At 35.4% G+C, this 20200-nt stretch overlaps 2 protein-coding genes and 1 pseudogene across 7 annotated transcripts in view; 1 reads left to right on the top strand and 2 right to left on the bottom strand.

Moving 5' to 3' along the window:
• The window catches only part of LOC149261149 (potassium transporter 7 pseudogene), a 56772-nt pseudogene extending 49501 nt beyond the window's left edge, over window positions 1-7271 (bottom strand).
• A 4738-nt stretch (window positions 7272-12009) lies between these two features.
• LOC149261148 (clavaminate synthase-like protein At3g21360) lies at window positions 12010-12345 on the top strand. The gene has a single exon (XM_089367930.1). The coding sequence runs from the start codon at window positions 12010-12012 to the stop codon at window positions 12343-12345; it is 336 nt and encodes a 111-aa protein (XP_089224056.1).
• A 2504-nt stretch (window positions 12346-14849) lies between these two features.
• Window positions 14850-20200, bottom strand: part of LOC149261147 (uncharacterized) — a 59105-nt gene continuing 53754 nt past the window's right edge. For 4 of the 6 annotated variants that reach the window (XR_016258373.1, XR_016258375.1, XR_016258374.1 and 1 more), the window contains 2 exons: window positions 16002-16535; window positions 14850-15875 (listed from right to left, as the gene is read on the bottom strand). Coding sequence is in view for 2 of the 6 variants with exons in the window: in XM_089421670.1 (XP_089277796.1) it covers window positions 15769-15875; window positions 16002-16155; window positions 16339-16488 (411 nt within the window). In the remaining 4 variants the exon portion in view is untranslated. Of the gene's footprint in view, window positions 15876-16001; window positions 16536-17901; window positions 18118-20200 lie in introns of those variants that run through there. The other 2 variants (XM_089421670.1, XM_089421667.1) reach the window with 2 other exon arrangements.

Below are 20200 nucleotides of genomic sequence, written 5' to 3'. Positions count from 1 at the left end.
TGATTGCCCCCCGTGGGGGTGGTGAGGGAGATACATCCAGTGTTGCCTCATGGGAGGCATATAGGAGAGTTTTTGTGTAACAACCCTGGTGAAAATTCCATGCAATAAAAGTTAATAAAATAAAAATAACATCCATGGTTGATGGGACACTTATTCCAAGTTGAATTTTGGGAAAAATCATAGTGATGGGGATCAGTTGTGGTTGATTAATGGCTAAGGAAATTGGAAAAGTTAATGACTAAGGCTTTGGAAAGGAAAAAAGGCATTTTTGGCACATTTATTTACGAAAATAATCTAAATTAGGAGAAAAAGTAGGTGAAAGGTCACAAGTTGCATGTGTGGAGGAAAATGAAGGAAAATAATGGAAAATGAAGAAACTAGAGGCCTCATTAATAAAAAGGCTTATAAGGATCATTTCACATACTTTTGTCAGTTCAATTTTGGAGCTCTCTCTCATTTTTGGACACTTAGAGTTTTCTTGGAGCACTCTTGGAGGGTGTGGCATACTTGAAGTTTTTGGAGCAAGAAGACAAAGGAAGAGCAAGAAAGCACAAGACAACATCAAAATCAATAGATACAATAGGTTTTGTTTGCAGGTGCCGAGTTCAATGTATGTTTTACCCACTAGTTGTGGCATGCATGGCATATGCATGTGGTTTATTGGTCATGATCTATCACTGGCATGGAGGATTGCCTTGATCAACAGTGAATTTTCCTAGCCTTGTCATTCCTGGATAGCCATGGTGTTGTGGTTTTATTTCCTTGTTTTTATGGTTGGTTCTCATGTTTCCTTTAGCTTGGGTTGAGTTACTAGTTCTTGGAATCCATGGTTGGACAAACTCTCTCGAAGCCCTATATCATCTTGGGTTGGGTTACTAGTCCTAGAAGCCTTGGTTGGAAAAATGCTCTAGAATCCCTTGGTGGGTTGAGTTACTAGTCCTGGAATCTCTGGTTGGACAAACACTCTAGAATCCCAGATAAGTTGTGGGTTGAGTTACTAGTCCTGGAAGCCTTGGTTGGAACAAACACTCTATAGCCCTAGAAGGCTTAGGTAGAAATCAATTTGATGATGGTTTTATGATGTCCAGCCATGAGGTGGAATCATTGTTTGATGGGTTGAGGTGGTTGGACTCTGAAAGCCTTGGAAGGTTTTGGATTAATGTGTTCTATGAGATCCCACATTCATGCTTGGAATATGACATGAGGGTGAATGGTTGAAGAGAGATTTGGCTCATTCATTCTATGGTCGGATGGAACATGGTAGTCCCATCCTGGGTCTGGATTTTGAATCATCAAGATAAGGTTATTTTTCCTTGTATTTCTATGAGTATTATATTGGTTTATATGTGGATCATATGGTTGTGATTCTCTTTGTATTTTTGTTACTGTTATGCTTTGTATATGTTTTATGACAGTAGCTATGTATGGCTATCATCATGTTTTTACTTGTAAATGAATGAACAATGTATCTATGACCTAATGGATGAAACTACAGCTAATGTGTTGAAGCATCAATGCTTCTTAGTGATTCTCAAATGAGTATGAGACCCCTATTTCTTAGATATGTTGTTTACACCTGTAGATTACATATTTTTGATATGTTTGATGCAATATTTGTCATGGTTAGTAGGGGTCTTGTCAAGGGCTTGTTCAAGTATTTTCAATTTCATCATTCTTTCATTATTATCTTTATGTCCTGAAGGTGTCATTCAATTCTAGGCAGTGACCTAGGCTCTGGGCTTCAAAACGTGGCTCAAATATTGAGGATGCTAGCACAAAACTGAGCAAAATATTCCTCGACACTGGAAAGCCTTGTCATGAGATCATCGAGAGCCTCCTAGACGTTGTCATGCCCATAGCGTGGGAGCGTCCAGAGGTCAAGAGGTCTAAAACTTGAGTGGGACCCAAGGGCTAGTTACTAGAAATGTTGAGATGGTTCTTAGGGGTCTTGTAGTTGATGTTGAAGGTCTGTATGATGCGTTTCTGTTGGTTTCACTTCCTTAACATGACTTAGGAGGGTGAATCATATCATATAACTTCTCATCACATGTTTAGCCCGGGTGACCGATTACTTGGATATATGTGGGAGGAGGGTGTTATAGAGTGGTATCAGAGCATGGTTTTCCCCTCAGACTGGATGGGTTGTTTGTTTGTCATGCATTCATGTTAGTTGCATCTATGTCTCTTGTGTTGTAGGACCATGTGTTTGTTGCATTTGTATGGTATGAGTCATGATTTTAATGATGCCGCCATGAGAAATAGATTGACACGTTGTTGTGGTCGAGTGTGTCATCATGAGAGTGTGGTTAATTATGCATTGCTTATGCATGTTAATGTTCACATGTGGTCAAGTGTACAGTGATGTAGTGTTTGTTGTCATGCAAGAGGTTATGGTATGTGTAGTTGACATGGTCATGCATTGATGAGTGGACTCTAGCTAGAATGATGGGTACATGGTTATATGCTTATGTGTTATGTTTCGATATGATGTCATGATATTGTTATACATGTATCACGCTGATTTTTTGATCTTGTAGACGAGGTATCCTCCCCAAACTATACTAAGGTATGTTGGTTTATTGTGATTTGGTTTGGCTGACATGACATACCTTGCAGGAATAATATCAAAGTGGCTAGCAAGATGGTAGACTACAAAGACTCTCCATATGGATAAGATGAGAAACATGGCGTTGCGAATTCTTCCTATTTGGAAGATACACTAAGAATCTTAAAGGAAGAAATTAGGAGTTGTAAGGCAGACAATGACAAAATCATACAAGTACACGAGAAACCAGCAGAGGTAAATGCAGCGATACTTCAGAGCCAGTAGTGCAATCAAATACATTTTGATGTAGGTGATAGGGTATTTTTACAGCTACAACCGTGCAAACAAATGTCTCTCAAGCAAGATAAGAAGGATAATAAACTATCACCCAAGTACTAAGGTCCTTACAAGGTGTTGCGAAAGATTGGTACTATGGCATACAAATTGGAGTTACCTGCATCTTCCCGAGTAGACCTAGTTTTCCATGTTTCATGCTTAAAGAAGGTTATCGGTGACAAGCTTCAAGTTCAAACAGTGTTGCCAGAACTGACGAAGAAGGAAAATCATATTTGAGCCTAAAGTATTCACAGAAACAAGAACCTGATAGCTACAAAATCGATCAATTTCAGAGTATCTCATTAAGTGGAAGAACTTACCCGCTAAAGATTCCACATGGGAGGATGAGAATTTTATACAGAAGCATCCAAAACTACTCAAGAGTTGAGGACAACACTTTTTTGAAGGAGAGGGGCATGTTAGGTCCCTATAATACTAATGTATCCCCTTTATTATTATTGTTTTTCCCATGTCGCCCCCATATTGTTATTGGTGTTCACCATAGAAGCCCACTATTGTTATTGTTGTGCCCTTACATTATTATTTTTATTGTCGTTGATCTATCTTTTCTATGAGCTTCTTGCATAACAATTCAATATATAAAAGAGAATTTTATTCTTTGACTAGGTTTGATTGGAATCTATAATCCAAATAAAGATGCAGACTCATAATCAACATAATCAAACTTGAGGAACCATATTAAATTTATAACCCTTAAAAATTATGTAAGCTTAGTTAGGCATTGTACTAAGAATGGTGCTTATGTTAGCATTTCGAAATGATAACATTTCCATGGGTATTAATTAGGCATGTGGAATAGACTGTGGGATGAGGCTATTAGCATGGGATTGTGGAGATTTAACCACTATTGTGGTTTCTCAAGGTTGAAAATAGGTTCAAATTCCAACTGTGTAAAAAGAAAAGTGCCAACAAAATCCTAGAAACTTATTGGAGTATTGTATTGCGTGATGACAAGGTATTTTGTGCACAAAGGCCTCATTGGTTTTATCTCTATTTTGTAGTGTATTTTATTTGTATATTTCAATCCCACATAAAAATGAAATAATACATATACGACATTTATTCTTTCAATAGTCCAGCTTTCATGATGTTGAGGTGTTGGATTTTGAGTGTCCCTGCAATGTTACTATGTTTCTAAAAATCTTGATCAACTACAATAAGCATATTAACATTGTGTGTTAATTTTCTCCATGTGCCCACCAACCTACTTTTACTGATCAAAACATGTATATCCACATGACATGCATAATGAACCATTGAATAACTGCTTCTTTTGATTCTCTATCTTGACAAATTATGTTGTCCTTTGGAATTCCCACATCCTCTAGCTTGATTCCATATGTTATTATGACTTCGCAAGTCTCGTCGCTGGCATACATTGCATTTTTATCTCACATCATTTTCTATTCATATCTGGAACCTCAAGTGACTTGGCATCCAGATAAATACTTTTGCATAAACTTTGTCAAACACATAACACATAATATGTACACTGCTAACTCATAACACTTCCACTGCATATGTAATAGTGTCCACCAGACTATTTGTATATTCCAATTGTCATACCAGTAGCCCAAAGTAATGCATATGTAACGTATTAGATTACAATATCCTCTTTGGTAATTGTTCTGGGTTTATAACAAATCTGTCATTCACTAGCATCATTTTTTCATTTGTTGATAATGTAATGTTCAGTCTCCAAGAAGACTGTGTAACGTTCCATGTTGGTCTAAAGTCTATATCACGAATAATATTTGGCTTTTTGATGACAAATAGTAACACATAATTCTTAGTTCTCACATTTCATTCTCATTCCACAAGTCCGTACTTGGATTTCCTAAACTGTAACGTATAAATGCTCTGGTATACGACAAGCAGTCTGACATATGGTTTGCAGTCAGCACATACTATGTAATGTTTTCTCAGGTTTGCATACCTTTAGGTCCTCTATAGGTTATGAAATGTATGATTCCATGATCTCAGATTTTTTAATGCATCAGATTCTTAGATTTGTAGGTTCATTGCCAGAAAGCATCAGATCAATCTCACAACTAATTCTTTCATGAATGACTTTTCTAGTCAATGAAATTTTCACCTCTTACTCTTTTGCATTCAATCTTTTGCTTTAATCATTCATCTTCATTGTTTCTCCTTGTGCTATCTTATTTATCTTAGGTCTCTTCTCCTTCTTGGAGCTCCAATACACCACATAAACATATAGAAGATCAACCCATTTAGTGGCAGTAGCATCTACAGTTTAGCCCCTAATTTCGTAGAGGATCCATGGTGGTGGCATTGTATATTGTTGCAACTTACGTGCTTCCATGAAAAATAAGATTAGAAGCCAAACTCTCTGTAATTTTCTCTTTCACCCAAAGAAAATTAGAGTCCAAACTCTCTACAATATTAAATTCAGTGTGTATTTAAGCTTTTTTCTCTATGGTTAAGAGTCACTAGCTAGAGATACTATCATAATTTTTTGATTCAACATCACAATGTATTAGGCTAAATTTTAGCTCTTAATTTATGTTTTTGTTTTGTTTTGAACACTAATGAGAAGCCAGTTCTATGTTACGTTGAATTTATTTTCACTTTCTGCTTTAATGTAATAGCCACAAATGTCGTGTATTTGAATTGAACTACATTTACAATAAATGGATCTCTTTCAACACCACTCTTGTCCATGAAGGGTGGTGTATCCATATCAGGCACCGATTTTTTCCCAAGAATTTTTGCTATTTTATTCCAATTATGACAATGCTCAGCTTGCAATAATTTAAGTGCATCGATTTCATCTTCTATCCAACTACGTTTTCCATATCTTTCATACAGTGCATGCTTTCAATAATGAATACTCAAAACAAGTCTTGAGAGTAAAGAAGTTGCTATTTGGTTCCAGCAATTTCAAACCTCTTTAATTTTCATGCAATTTAGGATCATATGCAAGCCTTGTTCTTCTTCAAAGCCATATGCCTAGATGTAATATGAGACACCATTTCTTATGCTTTTTTCCTCTTGTTTGGAGAATCTCCTATCATGAAACTGTTTAGGGTCCGTATCACTTGGAATAACACACTTCTCATCGTATGTAATAATCACTTTGAGAAATCCAAAACTTTCAACTTCTTACATGTAATGTACTTCATAATCTCCTATATTTCTCTTATGTTTTCTTTAATGTGATGTCCAATAACCTCTTCATTTGTGTAGGTGATGTTGTGAGACTCTGAAGCTTTCAACTCCTCTCAAATCTTCCCTTCACAACTTGAAATGGTCATTTATAGATTTCTCTTGATCAATTGAATCTCTCTTTACATCCTCATCATCTCATTCTAATTCCTAATCCTATACATAATCCCTTGCCTCATGCCCATCATTTCTACAAACATAAAAACTAAATCCATGCTACTTTACACAAGATACATGAATCATAAAATCATATCCTTGGGTACCATGTCTTCAAGGAAAACTATTGGTGCTACTCTTCCCATGAGATACTTCACTGTTCATGATTGTTATTCTAATAAAAAACACTGAGTAGAGTTTTCTTTGTTTCCTTGAGTAGCTTCCCCTGATGGGTTTCTGACATCAATTTTTCATTGAAGTCACACAATACTCTTTCTTATTTTTCCAATTTTTGGTGTCTTTCCTTTTGATATATGCATCTCCTTCTATTTTCTTGTATAATCTTATTTGGTTTTTCTCCCCCATTTGTCTTGTTTGTATCAAAGAACTGGGAAACTTGCATTATTTGGAGATGTGGCCAAGATTGCCACATCTCCAGCATCTTATATGACCTAGAAAGGGAGGAAAGAACTTATTTCTTCCTGTATTATTATCCACATAGGAAATTTCCTTTACATACAATACACTCCTACTCTTCTTTGCATAGCCTTTGCAATCAATAACCCTATGGCCAAAAACATTACATGAAAAACATTAGACATTAAATAACTTGTGTACGTGGTGGTTGATGATCTTCTCGTAGAGAAATGTCTTCTTTGATTGCTTCCTTAATTAATCTTACATCTCTGCTCCATATTTTTCTAATGAAACTTGATTTGATTTCTATTACAGTCTACTGCAATGTGTCCGAAACTATTACATAAGTAACATTCAACACTATTCATTAAGGGAGAAAAGGACATCCTTTGGATCCTTTTAGATTTTCTTAACTCATCTCTTGAAGGATTTCTTCTTTAAAATCATGCTCTCTATATTTAAGTATCTAGAGAATTTTATTTTCGTCTCTACTTTCCTTTAAGACCCTTTTTATTTCAATCCAGCCCGAGTCTAATGTACCTTTGTCTTCATATACCTTCTCCTCATGACAATCAGGTACTCTCACACTAACAAAATCGATTCTCATTCGATTGAATAGTTTCTTTCGAAGAGGATTTCTTCTTCTTCTTCTTCTTCTCTTTTTATCCACTCCAATTGTTGGTATTTTTTTCATGCAAAAAATGTGACCTATCCCATATATATTTATTATATTGGAGATCTATTATCATCTCAAGATATATATTTTAAAGTTTGTTGTAAATTATACATTTATCCAAGGAATTCCACTATTTTTCTTGCTTTGAGGTGGAACCATTACTATACGCATCACATACTAGCTTCCAGACATCATATCCATAAGCTATCATTTCATATTTTACCTTCTATCTCCATTCCTAAAATTTTGAGGCACTAAGCACATGCACAATTTGATGATCCATGATTCAATTGGATATACCTTCCAACGGTTAGGTTGCACCTAAAGGAACCTACTCTAACACCAATTGTTGGAAACTTGACTATACTGAGAGGGGGGTGGTGAATCAGTATAATACATTCATGGCCATCTATTTTTTTTCTTTTGTTTTCAATAGTTGTTTGAACTATTATATGAGAAAAAAATATCTTATAAATAGAAGATTTAACTTATAAACAACATTAAATGATATCATAAGAACCAACAAATCAAACAAACACATGTAGATGCCATATATAAGTGGAAACCCAGAAAGAGAAAAATCGTAAATTTGTTTGTGTGATGCAAAGAAAGCACCTACTCCCTTTCTTCATCATATTTTGTAGGCACCCACCTATAGGAGGCTCCAACCTCTCTTCTATTTTTCAAGCTAAAACTTGTCGAAAGTAGCCATTGCCACTTAGATCAAATTTTTGTAGGCTTCTTCCTATAGGAGGATTCTACCTCGATTTTTTTCTGGAAGCAACAACTTCCACTTATAGGCTCCAACATTTATTTTTTCAAGCTACCACCTGAAAGGAGACACCAATCCCTTCATATATGAAATTTTTAATATGTTCAGTTATCTCATATGTAATATTGAATACCTTCATCTCTATGTCTTTGTTCTATGCTTTGCCTTGGCCTCCTCTTCCCCAAATTTTCTTCACATTTTCTCTTCTATCTCTTTCTTTCTTTGCCAAGAAATTCACGAACTAGCTCTAACCACAACTCTTTTAGCTTAGAAGCTAACCAACTATTTTTTCCATCCAAAAGAACATATTTTTATATACATAGCTTGTTTACTATTAGTATTCCATGCAATAATCTGAAACGAAAGACTGAATCTTTCCATTCCACCTATTCATTTTACATTTTTCATATTTGAATATTGAAACAAAATTAATGATCGTCCAAATAGTATTAAAATATTAATATCATCCACTATAATGATTACATAAGCCAAGGGCCAAGAAATTCCAAGAATTTACATCACAACATCTTCAAGTATTTACATCACAATGTTTTCACCTGTGGCAAGACCATACCTATGATTCCTCTTCATATTCACTCACAAATTTACATTATCAACAATACATACATAGTGATAGTAATACATACTCAACAATATCAATGGTAAATGCCTATAATACTAAATACATTTGAATATCAATCTCTAAGGCCTTGTCTCTATTCGGCATTACTCATTGGACACTCAAACTGGATTGAGCATACTATCAATGAATATATTAGCAAGACAAGAATTACACTGCGTGAGAAGGAAACCTATAGTTGGCATAGGAACACTCCTCTCTTTTAAATCATTGCATATCTTAAACCACTGGTTCATATTACACAATTATCAGCATAGGAAGGTTCCTTCAACACCATTTCCAATTAATGGAAACTTTTCCCATCAATGGAAACTTCAACAACACTAAATATGAGAATTCCATTCAAATATACAACCACAAAAGAGTTTGTGAATGTTCTAGGATATCATCCACAATCCTCATGAATGTTGTTGGACCATTAGTCAAACTAGGAGGCATTACCAACCACCCAAAAAGGGTTTATTTATATTTTAAGGTTCTCTTCCACACATTTCTAATCAATTGGAACTTGGTGGTAACATGAATTCAAATAAATCTTACTAAAGAACTTCACACCCTTAATTTGATCAAGAAGAATGTTAATTTAGGGGATCAATTTTGATTATTGACTATGATTCTTTTTATGGATATACCGTAAATATAGTCCATGTCTCATCATTCCTCTACTTCAACATAATTGAGCTCTTGAAAGGTGAGTAACTCAACCAAATGTGTTTGTTTTGGATAAGCTCATGAAAATAATATTGTATTTCCTTATTCTCTAAGAGAGAGCATCTATGTATTATGCCATGATGTAAAGGAGCACTAGGTATCAAATCGATTGAGTGCTTGACTTGACGGTGAAGAGGCACCCCCATAGGTGAAGTGAAGATATCTTCGTATGCTTCTAAAATCATATCCACCTGATTTTATTATATATATAGTGCCCATGTTGAGGTTGTGGTGGTAATAGTTACTTTGCATTCACCTTTTGACTAAACCATGAATAAGACAAACTTTCTAGTCTAGCATATTACCTTTTAACAATTTTTTGCTAAGAATAATGAAATTGTGGTAATTGAAACTACCTCTAGTATCTTATAAGATAGATCCACAAAAGAAACAATGACACTACATGGATGAGATTCATAAACAACATGATATTTCAAAATATAAGGTTTTTCTTAAATAACATCACACAATACCTTATCGTTGAAGGAATTGATGCCATAGTATGGTGGCATTTCTGAATGACATGATATCTTGTGTGAGGCTCAACAAACCAATGGTATATGGTTGTGACTTTGGTACTATCGTCAACTTCAATCTCTTGACAACTTTCAGGGAGATCAAGATCTTCTAGTTCCTACTATCAAGAATGAAATTTAGTTAGGTCCCCTTGATACACATCTATGATGGGAGAGGTGCTCCCCCTTGTCAAGATGCTATAACTAATTTGGTTGGATATTTGTGGTTATGATGGTAGCATTAGCTTTTGCTTCAAAGATATTATTTTCTTAATCATGTTTTGAATCGAAATCTGAGCTATAGTCCACTCCTATTACTTTAAGCTCGACAAACAATGATTATTTTGAGTAGCATTTGTTAGTGTTGTGCCATTGGCTATTGTGTAACTCACAAAACAAATGAATTTCTCACTATGGAACATAATATTTTTATATACTTACATAGGTTCCCTTCATAAAACCTTTCTAATTTTTTCAAACTAACTTTCGATAGTCACACAAACTTGTAAAATCATACAAAAGAAACTCTTCATATTTTGGAGAAAAAGCCATCCATGTGAGTTCAAGTGAGAGTTTTGAAAACCATTGGTTCAATGCACCTTTATAAACCAAAAAATCATGATAAAGCATGAGTTCATTCAAGCTAACTAATTTTTTTGTTTTCAAAATCTATGGGTATTGGGTGAATGGACTTGTGCCATTTTTCATAACAAATATTTTGTATATAATGAGGTCATGGGTATGCATTCAAAAAATAGTTGGAGTAGATAGGCATTGTCATGCTAGCAAATGTTTTCATGAGATCCATTGTTTTAAAAATCATTTGCATTTCTTACACACACACATGCACAAAGCTATAAGGATCAACAAGACCCTTCTAAATGGAAGGACAATGAGCTCACCCTTTGTCACTTATTCCCGATGTCATAGAGAGGACTATTCCCCTACCATTGGTTAACAAATATATACTTTCTTTACATACTTTTGCTTGTTCTATACTTTTCATTAATTTCTTAAAAAAAAATGTGATGCTTACTAACAAACTAATCACATTATCTCTCACATTCTATTATTAATATCTTTCGTTTCCATTAATTGAGAGGTTTTTTCTCATCCTAGCTACCTAACTCTCCAAACCATAATCCTAACTTCAAGACCTATAACTCTCTTCCTTAGCCACAAGCTCACCCTATTGAAAAATTATAGTCATACATCATATCATGGTAAAAAAAAAAAGAGATCTCACTTAGGTCCTTTTCAACCAATGTAGATTCTCGACACTCAACAATATGTAGTAAACTAAGGTAAAGGTATCTTTATATGATCCACGAGCATTAGAATACTTGTATCTTTTCATTCCCTCTTCCTTTAGCATGATTACTTCTTGTAGGATCTTGAAGATAGGCTTCATGGCACATGAACTAGGTGAATACAAATCTTGTACAACTTCCATGCTCAATAATGTACTATCACAAACCAATCTCTCATTGATACCCTAGTAACTCTTTATTTCTCTAAGCTCAAAGGGGTGGTTGGGAAATTAGTATGGGAAACCCATGACCAATTGTATTTGTTTAAAAGGAACCCCTGGTTGACACTACTTTATTAGGAAGAAGCACAACAATGGAACTTTTATAGTGTTTGGGAAGGGTTGAAAATGAAAATTTATTGGGAATTAAATTTCCCCAATCTTATTTAGCCATCCCTAAACTTTCACACAATTCTGATAATAAACATCCCATTATATAAACAAACTTCGGTACCAACACGGCAATTTTGGAGGTGCATATAATTTTAACTGGCAATTTTGGAGGTGTGAACTTCACAGTTTGAGGATGAGTATTAATCCTGGGTATCAACTTGACATGATCTTCAGATGAGACCTCTGGTTCACATGGCTTTGTCACAACTTTATTATTTCACTGCATTTAAGCTCATCATCTCATTTTTCATTTTGTTGTTCAGTTATTATTGCTTTCAAAGTTTAATGCCTCTACATTTGAATGAATGATAAGCAGAGCAGTAGAGGTGATGGGTTGTACGAACTTTAAGTGCCTAGAGGACGGATCAACTGAGTTCGTGTTCGGCCCTCGGGAGGCGATCAGAGCAATCGAGGGATATGGAGGTAGGCGAGTCTGGTTTAACACCATAACCGGCTATGGCGAAAGAAACCTGTCACAGGGTTTTGGAGATGGGTGTCATATTTCTGGTGAAGCAACGGAGGCATTCAAGGCCATTGTTGATGAAGAGTGTGTAAATTTAAGGTGGGAGGAAGGGGATGTGTTGTTGCTAGATAACTTGGTTGTTCAGCGTGCGAGAAGACCTTCAAAGCCTCCACGTCAAGTACTGGTTGCTATGTGCAAGTAGACGTTATTCTCTGGTAGAAAAGGAACTTGAGATTTTTGCACAGGAAGATGATTTAGACGTAAAGAGTTTTGCATTGCATCTGTTTGTATCTAAACATCAAGATGATTTAGACATAACGAGTTTTGCATTGCATCTATTTGTATCTAAAGAGTAACTATTTGCATTCCCTCTACATAACTCTTTCACAGTTGAAATATGTGTTATAGTGTATAGTTTTTTAAACTATTTATGTTTGGTTTTTAATTTCATGAGTAGAGCTATTCTTTAATATAGACTCAGTTATCGAATGGATCAGCAAACCCTTCTGGTTTTTTAAATTTCCGTATTCAAATTCAGATATTTTTAATTAAATGAGGTTATATTTTTGTTGGAAACAATGGAATTTCAGGTATAATTTTGATAAAATCAGGTGGAAATTTTGGGAAACCTTGGTTATAATTGTCAAGTTTCACAATTTTGGGAAATCCTGGTTATAACTGTCAAGTTTCAGAATTTTGGGTGCTCAGAAATGTTTGATAGTGTTGATTCCACTTCCACCATAAAAGAAAATATTTAAACAATTCCATAATCACAAAAAAAAACAAAAAACAAAAAACAAAACCAAATTTGAATGAAAAATGACTATCCTCAATAAGCAATTCCTTATCAAATTATTCCCTTTATAAATCAAATTTCTTTAGAAAAAATTGCTTGTCAACAACATAAAATATATCTCTAACAAATTATTCCCATTATTTTATACCTTCGAACGCCAGTTCCCCTTTAAAAAAACTCCCCATTTAGAAATGTGTAGAATGTCTGTAAAAAGTACCAATATTTTTAACCAAATTTCCAAATTCTTTACAAAATAATAAACATTCTTTTAACACCAATCAAAACAAAGTTAGAGACATAAAAACGAAATCCACAAAAATCCCGAATGAAAATTATAGCTTTTAAAGTAAAGTTAATTAAAATATGAAAAGGCATGTTCAAGACTAAGGGAGGTAGCTTTCAATCTTCTCATTTTTCTTGTTAAATTCTCTTTCTATATGGACTCCCTCTTCTCTCTTGCATCGGTATTCTTCTCTTATTAATTTTATCAAACTTTTGCCCGTATTCTTTTCCTATTAAATTTATCAAACTAAATTTTGATGCTTCCAAGGGAAACCCTAGTCCTTCATGTTACGGGGAGTCATTTGCTCAGAAACATGAAACATTATTATTTTATATTTTGTGAGATGGATCATAATAATAGAACTTAAAACTCTTGAAATGGGTCGAGAATGGTCTCCATCATCAATCTCTGGTCCAATTTCAAAAAGTGATTTTCGTTTTGTTATTTCATTGATTATTAAGTTTTTTTGGACTTTTCCCTCTCAAAATTGTCAAATATTAAAAATAAGTGAATCTTGTTATTTTTTTATTACTAAATTCTCTTATAGATTTTCTCTTTTCAAAATTACCAAAAATTAAAGACTCTAAAACTCTTTGAATTTCATCAAACAATTCACTCCTTGAATCTCTACTGCCATTCCTTTACACATCCTTAGATTTGCATATCCATTAGCCGACTAAAGATTGTACGACTCTCTCAATGTTCAACCACTCTCCCCCACTTCCTCACTAAAATAAAAATACCATAAAATGACAGCCTTGAGATATCACTACCATAATAACTTCAGCTAGATCCCTTTTCCCTTTTACTAGATCCCTTTTCCCTTTTACCATAATAACGGGGAAATGAAAAATAAAGACAATCCACTACTTTGAATATCACAATTTATCCCAAACTCTTAGCCTCCTCGAAGTCTATAGTTTTAGACGTTAAGCCAAGGGTGAAATTTATTGAGCACTAACTTCAATAGCCTTGAAGTGTTTCGTTGGAGTACACAAGATTTACAAGGGCCCGGGTGAAATTTATTGAGCACTAACTTCAATAGCCTTGAAGTGTTTCGTTGGAGTACACAAGATTTACAAGGGCCCTATCATACCACCAGAGACAGCTTCTCCCGAAAAGGAATACAACGAATCTGACTTTGGCCTTGTGAAATAAATGCACGAATGCACCTGCAACTCGACACTTAGCTCTGAGTAGAAAAATAAGGGATTTGATGCCCATAAAGTTTCAACTTCAGCTAGATCCATGCGCTTAAAAACTGATAATAATATCAACATGATATAATAATAATATCATGGTTTCTAATGGAATTAACTTTTTAATAGCGAAATATCAACATGTTTTCTAATATTATGTTTTGACTTTCTAAATGCAATATACAATTATGGTTTTCAATGAAATATATTGGTAGGGGATAGTCATGGTGGTTATTGCCTAGGTCACTAGCAAGCTTCGTATATGCTTCGCCATCTATAAAGGTTTCTTGATTTTGGGTAATTAACTTACTCTAAAATGAAATAAGACATTCAATGTGCTCCTTGCAATATAGATATAAACAAAACATTTAAAGAAAAGTAATTGCATAATGATCCAGTCCAATAAAACAAGGTTTTCCACAAACCAATTAACTCTTCTAAAAAAATTCAACAATTCCAATTTAATAATCCTAAATGTCTATCCAAAACCGGTTCACCTTTCCTAATGGTTAAATTAAACAGAATAATACAAAATCCAAAATAACTGTAATAATAATATTAAAGTTATAAACGTCGATAATTCGAAATGACATGTTTTTAGATCCGGGGGAGTGAGAGTGACTTCAAGAAGGTTGACGCCAAATAATTTTAACATCCAGTGTGCGCCTACCGGAACCTGTACTGGGAGTACCGGTAGTTGCTCCTGGAGTGCCGGGAGGTGTACCGCAAGTTGCGCACTGGAAATAGTCCCCTTATTAATTCTTCCATTCCTCCTCCTGGGCGCGGCTCAGCCGTCCGAGAGTTGTACTCCGGAAATAAGATCTCAAGTCCACAATTTGATGGTGTTTCTGGGCACATCACAAAATCAGAAGCTGTCCGATCGACACAAATATAAATTTCAGACAGTTCGTCGTATTCACCACATGAAATCCCTGAAAATCCTCTGATATGTGTACAAAGTACAGTTATGAAACTTCTCGTTGGGTATCGGCGAAATGGGGATGGTTGCATGTTGTTCTCCCTCAAAACCAGCAGAAGATTTTCTTGAACTCGTTGTGTAAGCTTGACAGTTCTGCCAAAATATTCTAATTGGCCAAGATTTGAGAAAGCTCCGTGAAACTGCCACTCATGTTCCCAGAACACCATATTGTTATATGGCGAACGAAGAGATGCCCACATTAATTCCAATAGTGAATATGGAATTAATGGATAAGATCACTGTTGCGATGTGTAAGTGATTTTGTGATGTGCCCAGAAACACCATCAAATTGTTGATGACCAATCTGCACATCACTGTTGCGATGTGTAAGTGATTTAGTGTACAACAACTCTGTCAAATCTAAGGGATCATCGCTGCGTTGACCCTCTGGCAGTCGAGGTTCCTGCCATAAACCATGGATGCTGAAGTGTGCAAGGCCATCGTCTCGACATTGGTAGTGATAGGCGCCCGTCCACTGTTAAAACAACACACAGAAATCCACTTTCCATGATATGAATTTTAGTTGGCTCTATAGTCAATAGATCTGGAAACATGCAGAATAAAATGAGTATTTTAACTTTAGAATTACCGTAGAACCTACCTGCAGAGCCAATTTGAAGTGATCGACTTGACAATTTGTTGAGCTCGGCATCACGCCGCAAAGAATTGCTATAAAGAAAATGGTTTGTCTTCCCCTGAAGTCCATTGCTGCTGAGGATGATGCTGATATCTCGGCTCGGCTCACTTGACAAATACTTCGGAGACAGACAGGAGGAGTCTCAACAATGTTTATAATTCTACCTCTTTTCCCATAATTCTAAACAATTCATGCAAGCTGCTGACATCTGGTATTTGGGTGCACCTTTACATCATACATATCATTAAAGTACACTTTTCTTTGCAAATAAGAATAAAAATAGAGTGTTCTGTACTCCCACCTGGAAAATAAATTTGAAAGAGTCAATCTGAGAGCAACACATTATAGAAGCTTCCACTCTCAACAGCGTGGCTTCTTTAAGTTGCTGAAGAAGATATTCTCCTAAACCATTCATTTCCTCCCAGAGATACATCCCCTCATTTCCATTCATTGAAACAGCTTCGAATCTTTCCAAAATGTCTGGAATCACAAGAAGCCCTGCAGATCACATGGACAAATTCACAACGCTATTAGAAGAAGGTGAAATGTAACACGTTTAACTGATTAAGAAATTAAGACTTCGACGGCATTTTGGCAATGAAGAATTTTTCTAAGAAAAGAGGGAATATATTCAATTTAGCCTGGTCAAACAAATTAACAATATATCGATGCTTTTCCACATGATACACGGTGGATTGAAGTTGAAAAAAAAAAGCCATGGAAAAAGAAAAAGGATTCAGTACAGTATGAAAACTAAGAAACCCGGGAGTGAAGGGCATATATATGGGTAACTAAGACACCGGTGGTGGAGGGCATATTATATGGGTTATCCAAAACTGTTCAGGAAAATTCATTCTCATTGGAAGTAGATGAAGGAAAAAATTCACATTAGTCGAAGATTCGTAGATCCAAACGAGTTTTCAAGGTTTTTTGTCACTTCAAAGGCCCTGAAAATACCTAGAGCGTGTCCCCAGAAAAGCTCACTGTCCCCAGAATCCAATTAAGTAAAGAAAATTTACGGATGGCGTAGATTCAAGCCGTTTCAGGAAACTGTAAGGTTCTGAATCATTTCAAAAACCTCGGAAACTAGTAGAGCATGGAGGAACTATGCCGTAGGAACTCTGAGAGGTGAACCCATACCAGGCATCTCAAATTTCTATCCCATGTTTTGCCTTGACCTTGACCAGAAAATAGATGGTTTAGAATCATTTTTATCATACACAGAACTGGTATATTATATTCAAAACAACCTACAAAATTTCATTGTGGCCGAAACCTGGACAAGTAAAAAAATTCACAAAAGCCATACATATAGACCATTCGAGCATTTTTCAAGATACTGGGTTGTTTCACAAACCAAAAACCCTGGAAAACTCTGGCACTTGGAAAAATTAAACCCTGAGAACTCTGAAATGTAGATCTATACAGTTATTAATAAGATATTGGAAATTTTCATTGTGCCCATAAGCTGGAGAAGTAAAAAAAAGTCACAGAAGTCATACATGCAGGCCATTCGAGGATTTTTCAAGTTACTGGGTTGTTTCAGAGCAAAAAAAAAAAACCCTCAAAACCTCTGGCACTTGGAGAAGCTATACCCTTGGAACTCTGACATGTAGATCTATATTATAAAATTTAATTAAAAAAAGAAAAAACAAGAGAAATTCCTTTTTAAACTCAGCTCGTCTAAAAGACTGTTAAGCCTACTCTTTGAATTTTCATACAAATCTTCAATTTATTTTTGCCCTAATGTATTCTGTATCACATGCACATTGTGGATGTAATTTAATACAATCTCTGAAAAATATGACATTTTCTTTCTCAGAAATAATTTCACATTCAACAAATATGATTTCGATTCGCCTACCTTTTGATGAGTTTCCCAAGATGAAATAGATGGTGGAATTGGTGAAAGGTCAGAACAACTCCTCCTGTAGCGACTATTGGAGAAGCAAAGTCGGTGTGATTATGGGCACTATCTAGGCTGAAACGTGTAGTAGGAATTTGCAGATTTAAATGAGTAAGTGACAGAGCAGTCAGTACTCAAATTGCTCTGCAACTCGGCCAAACTATTCTGCAATTATTTCAATCAGATTGACACTATGAACAGATAATATAGATAAGACGGTACTTTTTCACTTTGCAGTGTTGCCTCCTTGGAACAACATTGTTACCTTTTTCATTTGCAAGTGACATGTGTACATTTATGTCTGATATATGTGCGCCACATATGTTCACATTTATATCTGACATGTGTGCACATTTATATTGGGGAGTTCGTTGCGTTATCCACGCCCGTTTGTTTCTTCGTTTCCTAATTACGGTGGAGGCGAGTAAAAATGACCGTTTGTTATGAACTCTCCGTATTATCTGGGTGGCTTTTCTTCTATCTGCACCATAGTTACCAAATACGCCCGAATCACGGTTAAAAATAAGAAAATTCGTCCATACGATTCGACTACCGAATAGTTCGATAAAATTCGTAGTGTAGGTGGTTAACGATTTGGGCGGATGTATGGTTCATTACCTGGCATAGTTAATGCCCGCAGATAGTTTATTCGCTAAAGCACAAATAGGCTGCTGCAGTATGGCATGCTGTATAGAGAAAAACAAAAATTGTTGCAATATGGCATTGTTGCAATTTGAGCTCGAGAAGTGACTAAAATTTTTAAAATTTTATTTACAGCAGCCTGAAACGACTTTGATATGGCATTTTTTCATCAATATACCAAGGATTTTGGGTAAAATTTCCATGCTAGCAAGCTAGGAGCATGGGAGGCAAAATGTTTGTACAACAAGGCCCAACTTTCTTAGCCAGATTGGCATGGTAACCTTGATCAACATCTAACTTCCCTGTTTATATAAATCAAAGCTTCTTTCTTCAGCAAATTATATAAATACACTGCTTTACCTACAAACAAGATCCCACAAAAAATTTCATGTCACAGGCATAAAAACATTTCATAGGCATTTCAAAGATAGCCAAAGCTTGATTGATTTTGTAGTTATGGATAAACTCAATGAGAAACTCAAGGTAAGAGATTTCTTGCAGACCTTACAAAAAACTTCTAATTTTGCAGATCATGATAGAGAAAATTTTGGAGAAATAAATATACTGCTTTCTTCTCAAAAAGTATAGCCCTGGCCTTCCTGCTCACTTTCATTCAGAAGAAAAACAGATGCTAGATACTATTCAGAAGATAAAAATATGCTATTGAAAAGCAAAGCAGATGCTATTGTAAAGTAATAATTTTATGATTTAAAACTATGAATTCTCATCAAAGAGATGTAGAGGATGGACAAGGTAGGTATTCAGTAATCAAAATAACTGTTTGCATTTATTTGTGTGGGAGTGTAAAACTATAAACAAAGATCACGGGTTGAGGCCACATCAAGGAGGGCGGGGAGCTAGACTGCTTGCCTTTTCTTTCAAAATCTGGGGCTAGGTTTCTGAATGAATTCACCGTTGAGAGAGATGTGTTCTACCACTGTAATGTTCTTCTGCAATCATGGAAACCCAAGCGAAAGATGTAGATACTCAAGGCTGGAAACAACTCAAACTGGTAACCTGCAATGCCCAAAAATTTTATCATTGTTGCTGGAGGTTAATTGGTGTTTTTTCCGTCAATACTGCTCCAAAAATTCTAAAAAACTAATCTGAGGCTTCTCACACCAAACCCATAAAAATCCAAAAATGGTTTGGCTTTAAATCCAAGCCAATATTAAGCCCACCAAGTGGTATGAATTACCCAATTTACCCATAAAACACAATGCCAAAGGAATGGTTATTTCCATCCCCAATACTACCTGAAACGTTAACCATGGACTACTACCACAAAACCAAGAAAAAACTTGGGAACATTCCAGTTGATCCGGAAAGCCCTAACTTAGTGTGAAAATCCTAGGCTGCCTGGCTTTGCATCCAGCAGGAAATCACCTTAGCATTTGATCCAAATCCACCTACGAAAATAGATAAATTCTCCTACAAAATATCCTTCGGAAATGGATCCAATTCCAGCTAAATTTCAAGCCCCAAACCTCTACATAAATTGTACCTAATAACCCTAATGCAGGCTGAGAAAAGAAATATTTGGCCCAACGATATATCATTGTCTCAACTCTATAAATTTGTGCCAATCCCGTCCTCCTACCAAGAGAAAAACTCA

The sequence above is a fragment of the Pinus tabuliformis genome, chromosome 6 (assembly GCF_031772625.1).
Source record: "Pinus tabuliformis cultivar Carrire ecotype Pingquan chromosome 6, CPIR1, whole genome shotgun sequence".
NCBI lineage: Eukaryota > Viridiplantae > Streptophyta > Pinopsida > Pinales > Pinaceae > Pinus > Pinus tabuliformis.
The sequence above is the reverse complement of the archived record's forward strand: the minus strand, read 5'-3'. Positions and strand labels throughout refer to the sequence as shown.

What these genes read in the sequence shown, in the direction of transcription:
- LOC149261148 (XM_089367930.1), top strand. Translation starts at nt 12,010, where the DNA reads ATGGGTTGTACGAACTTTAAGTGCCTAGAGGACGGATCAACTGAGTTC.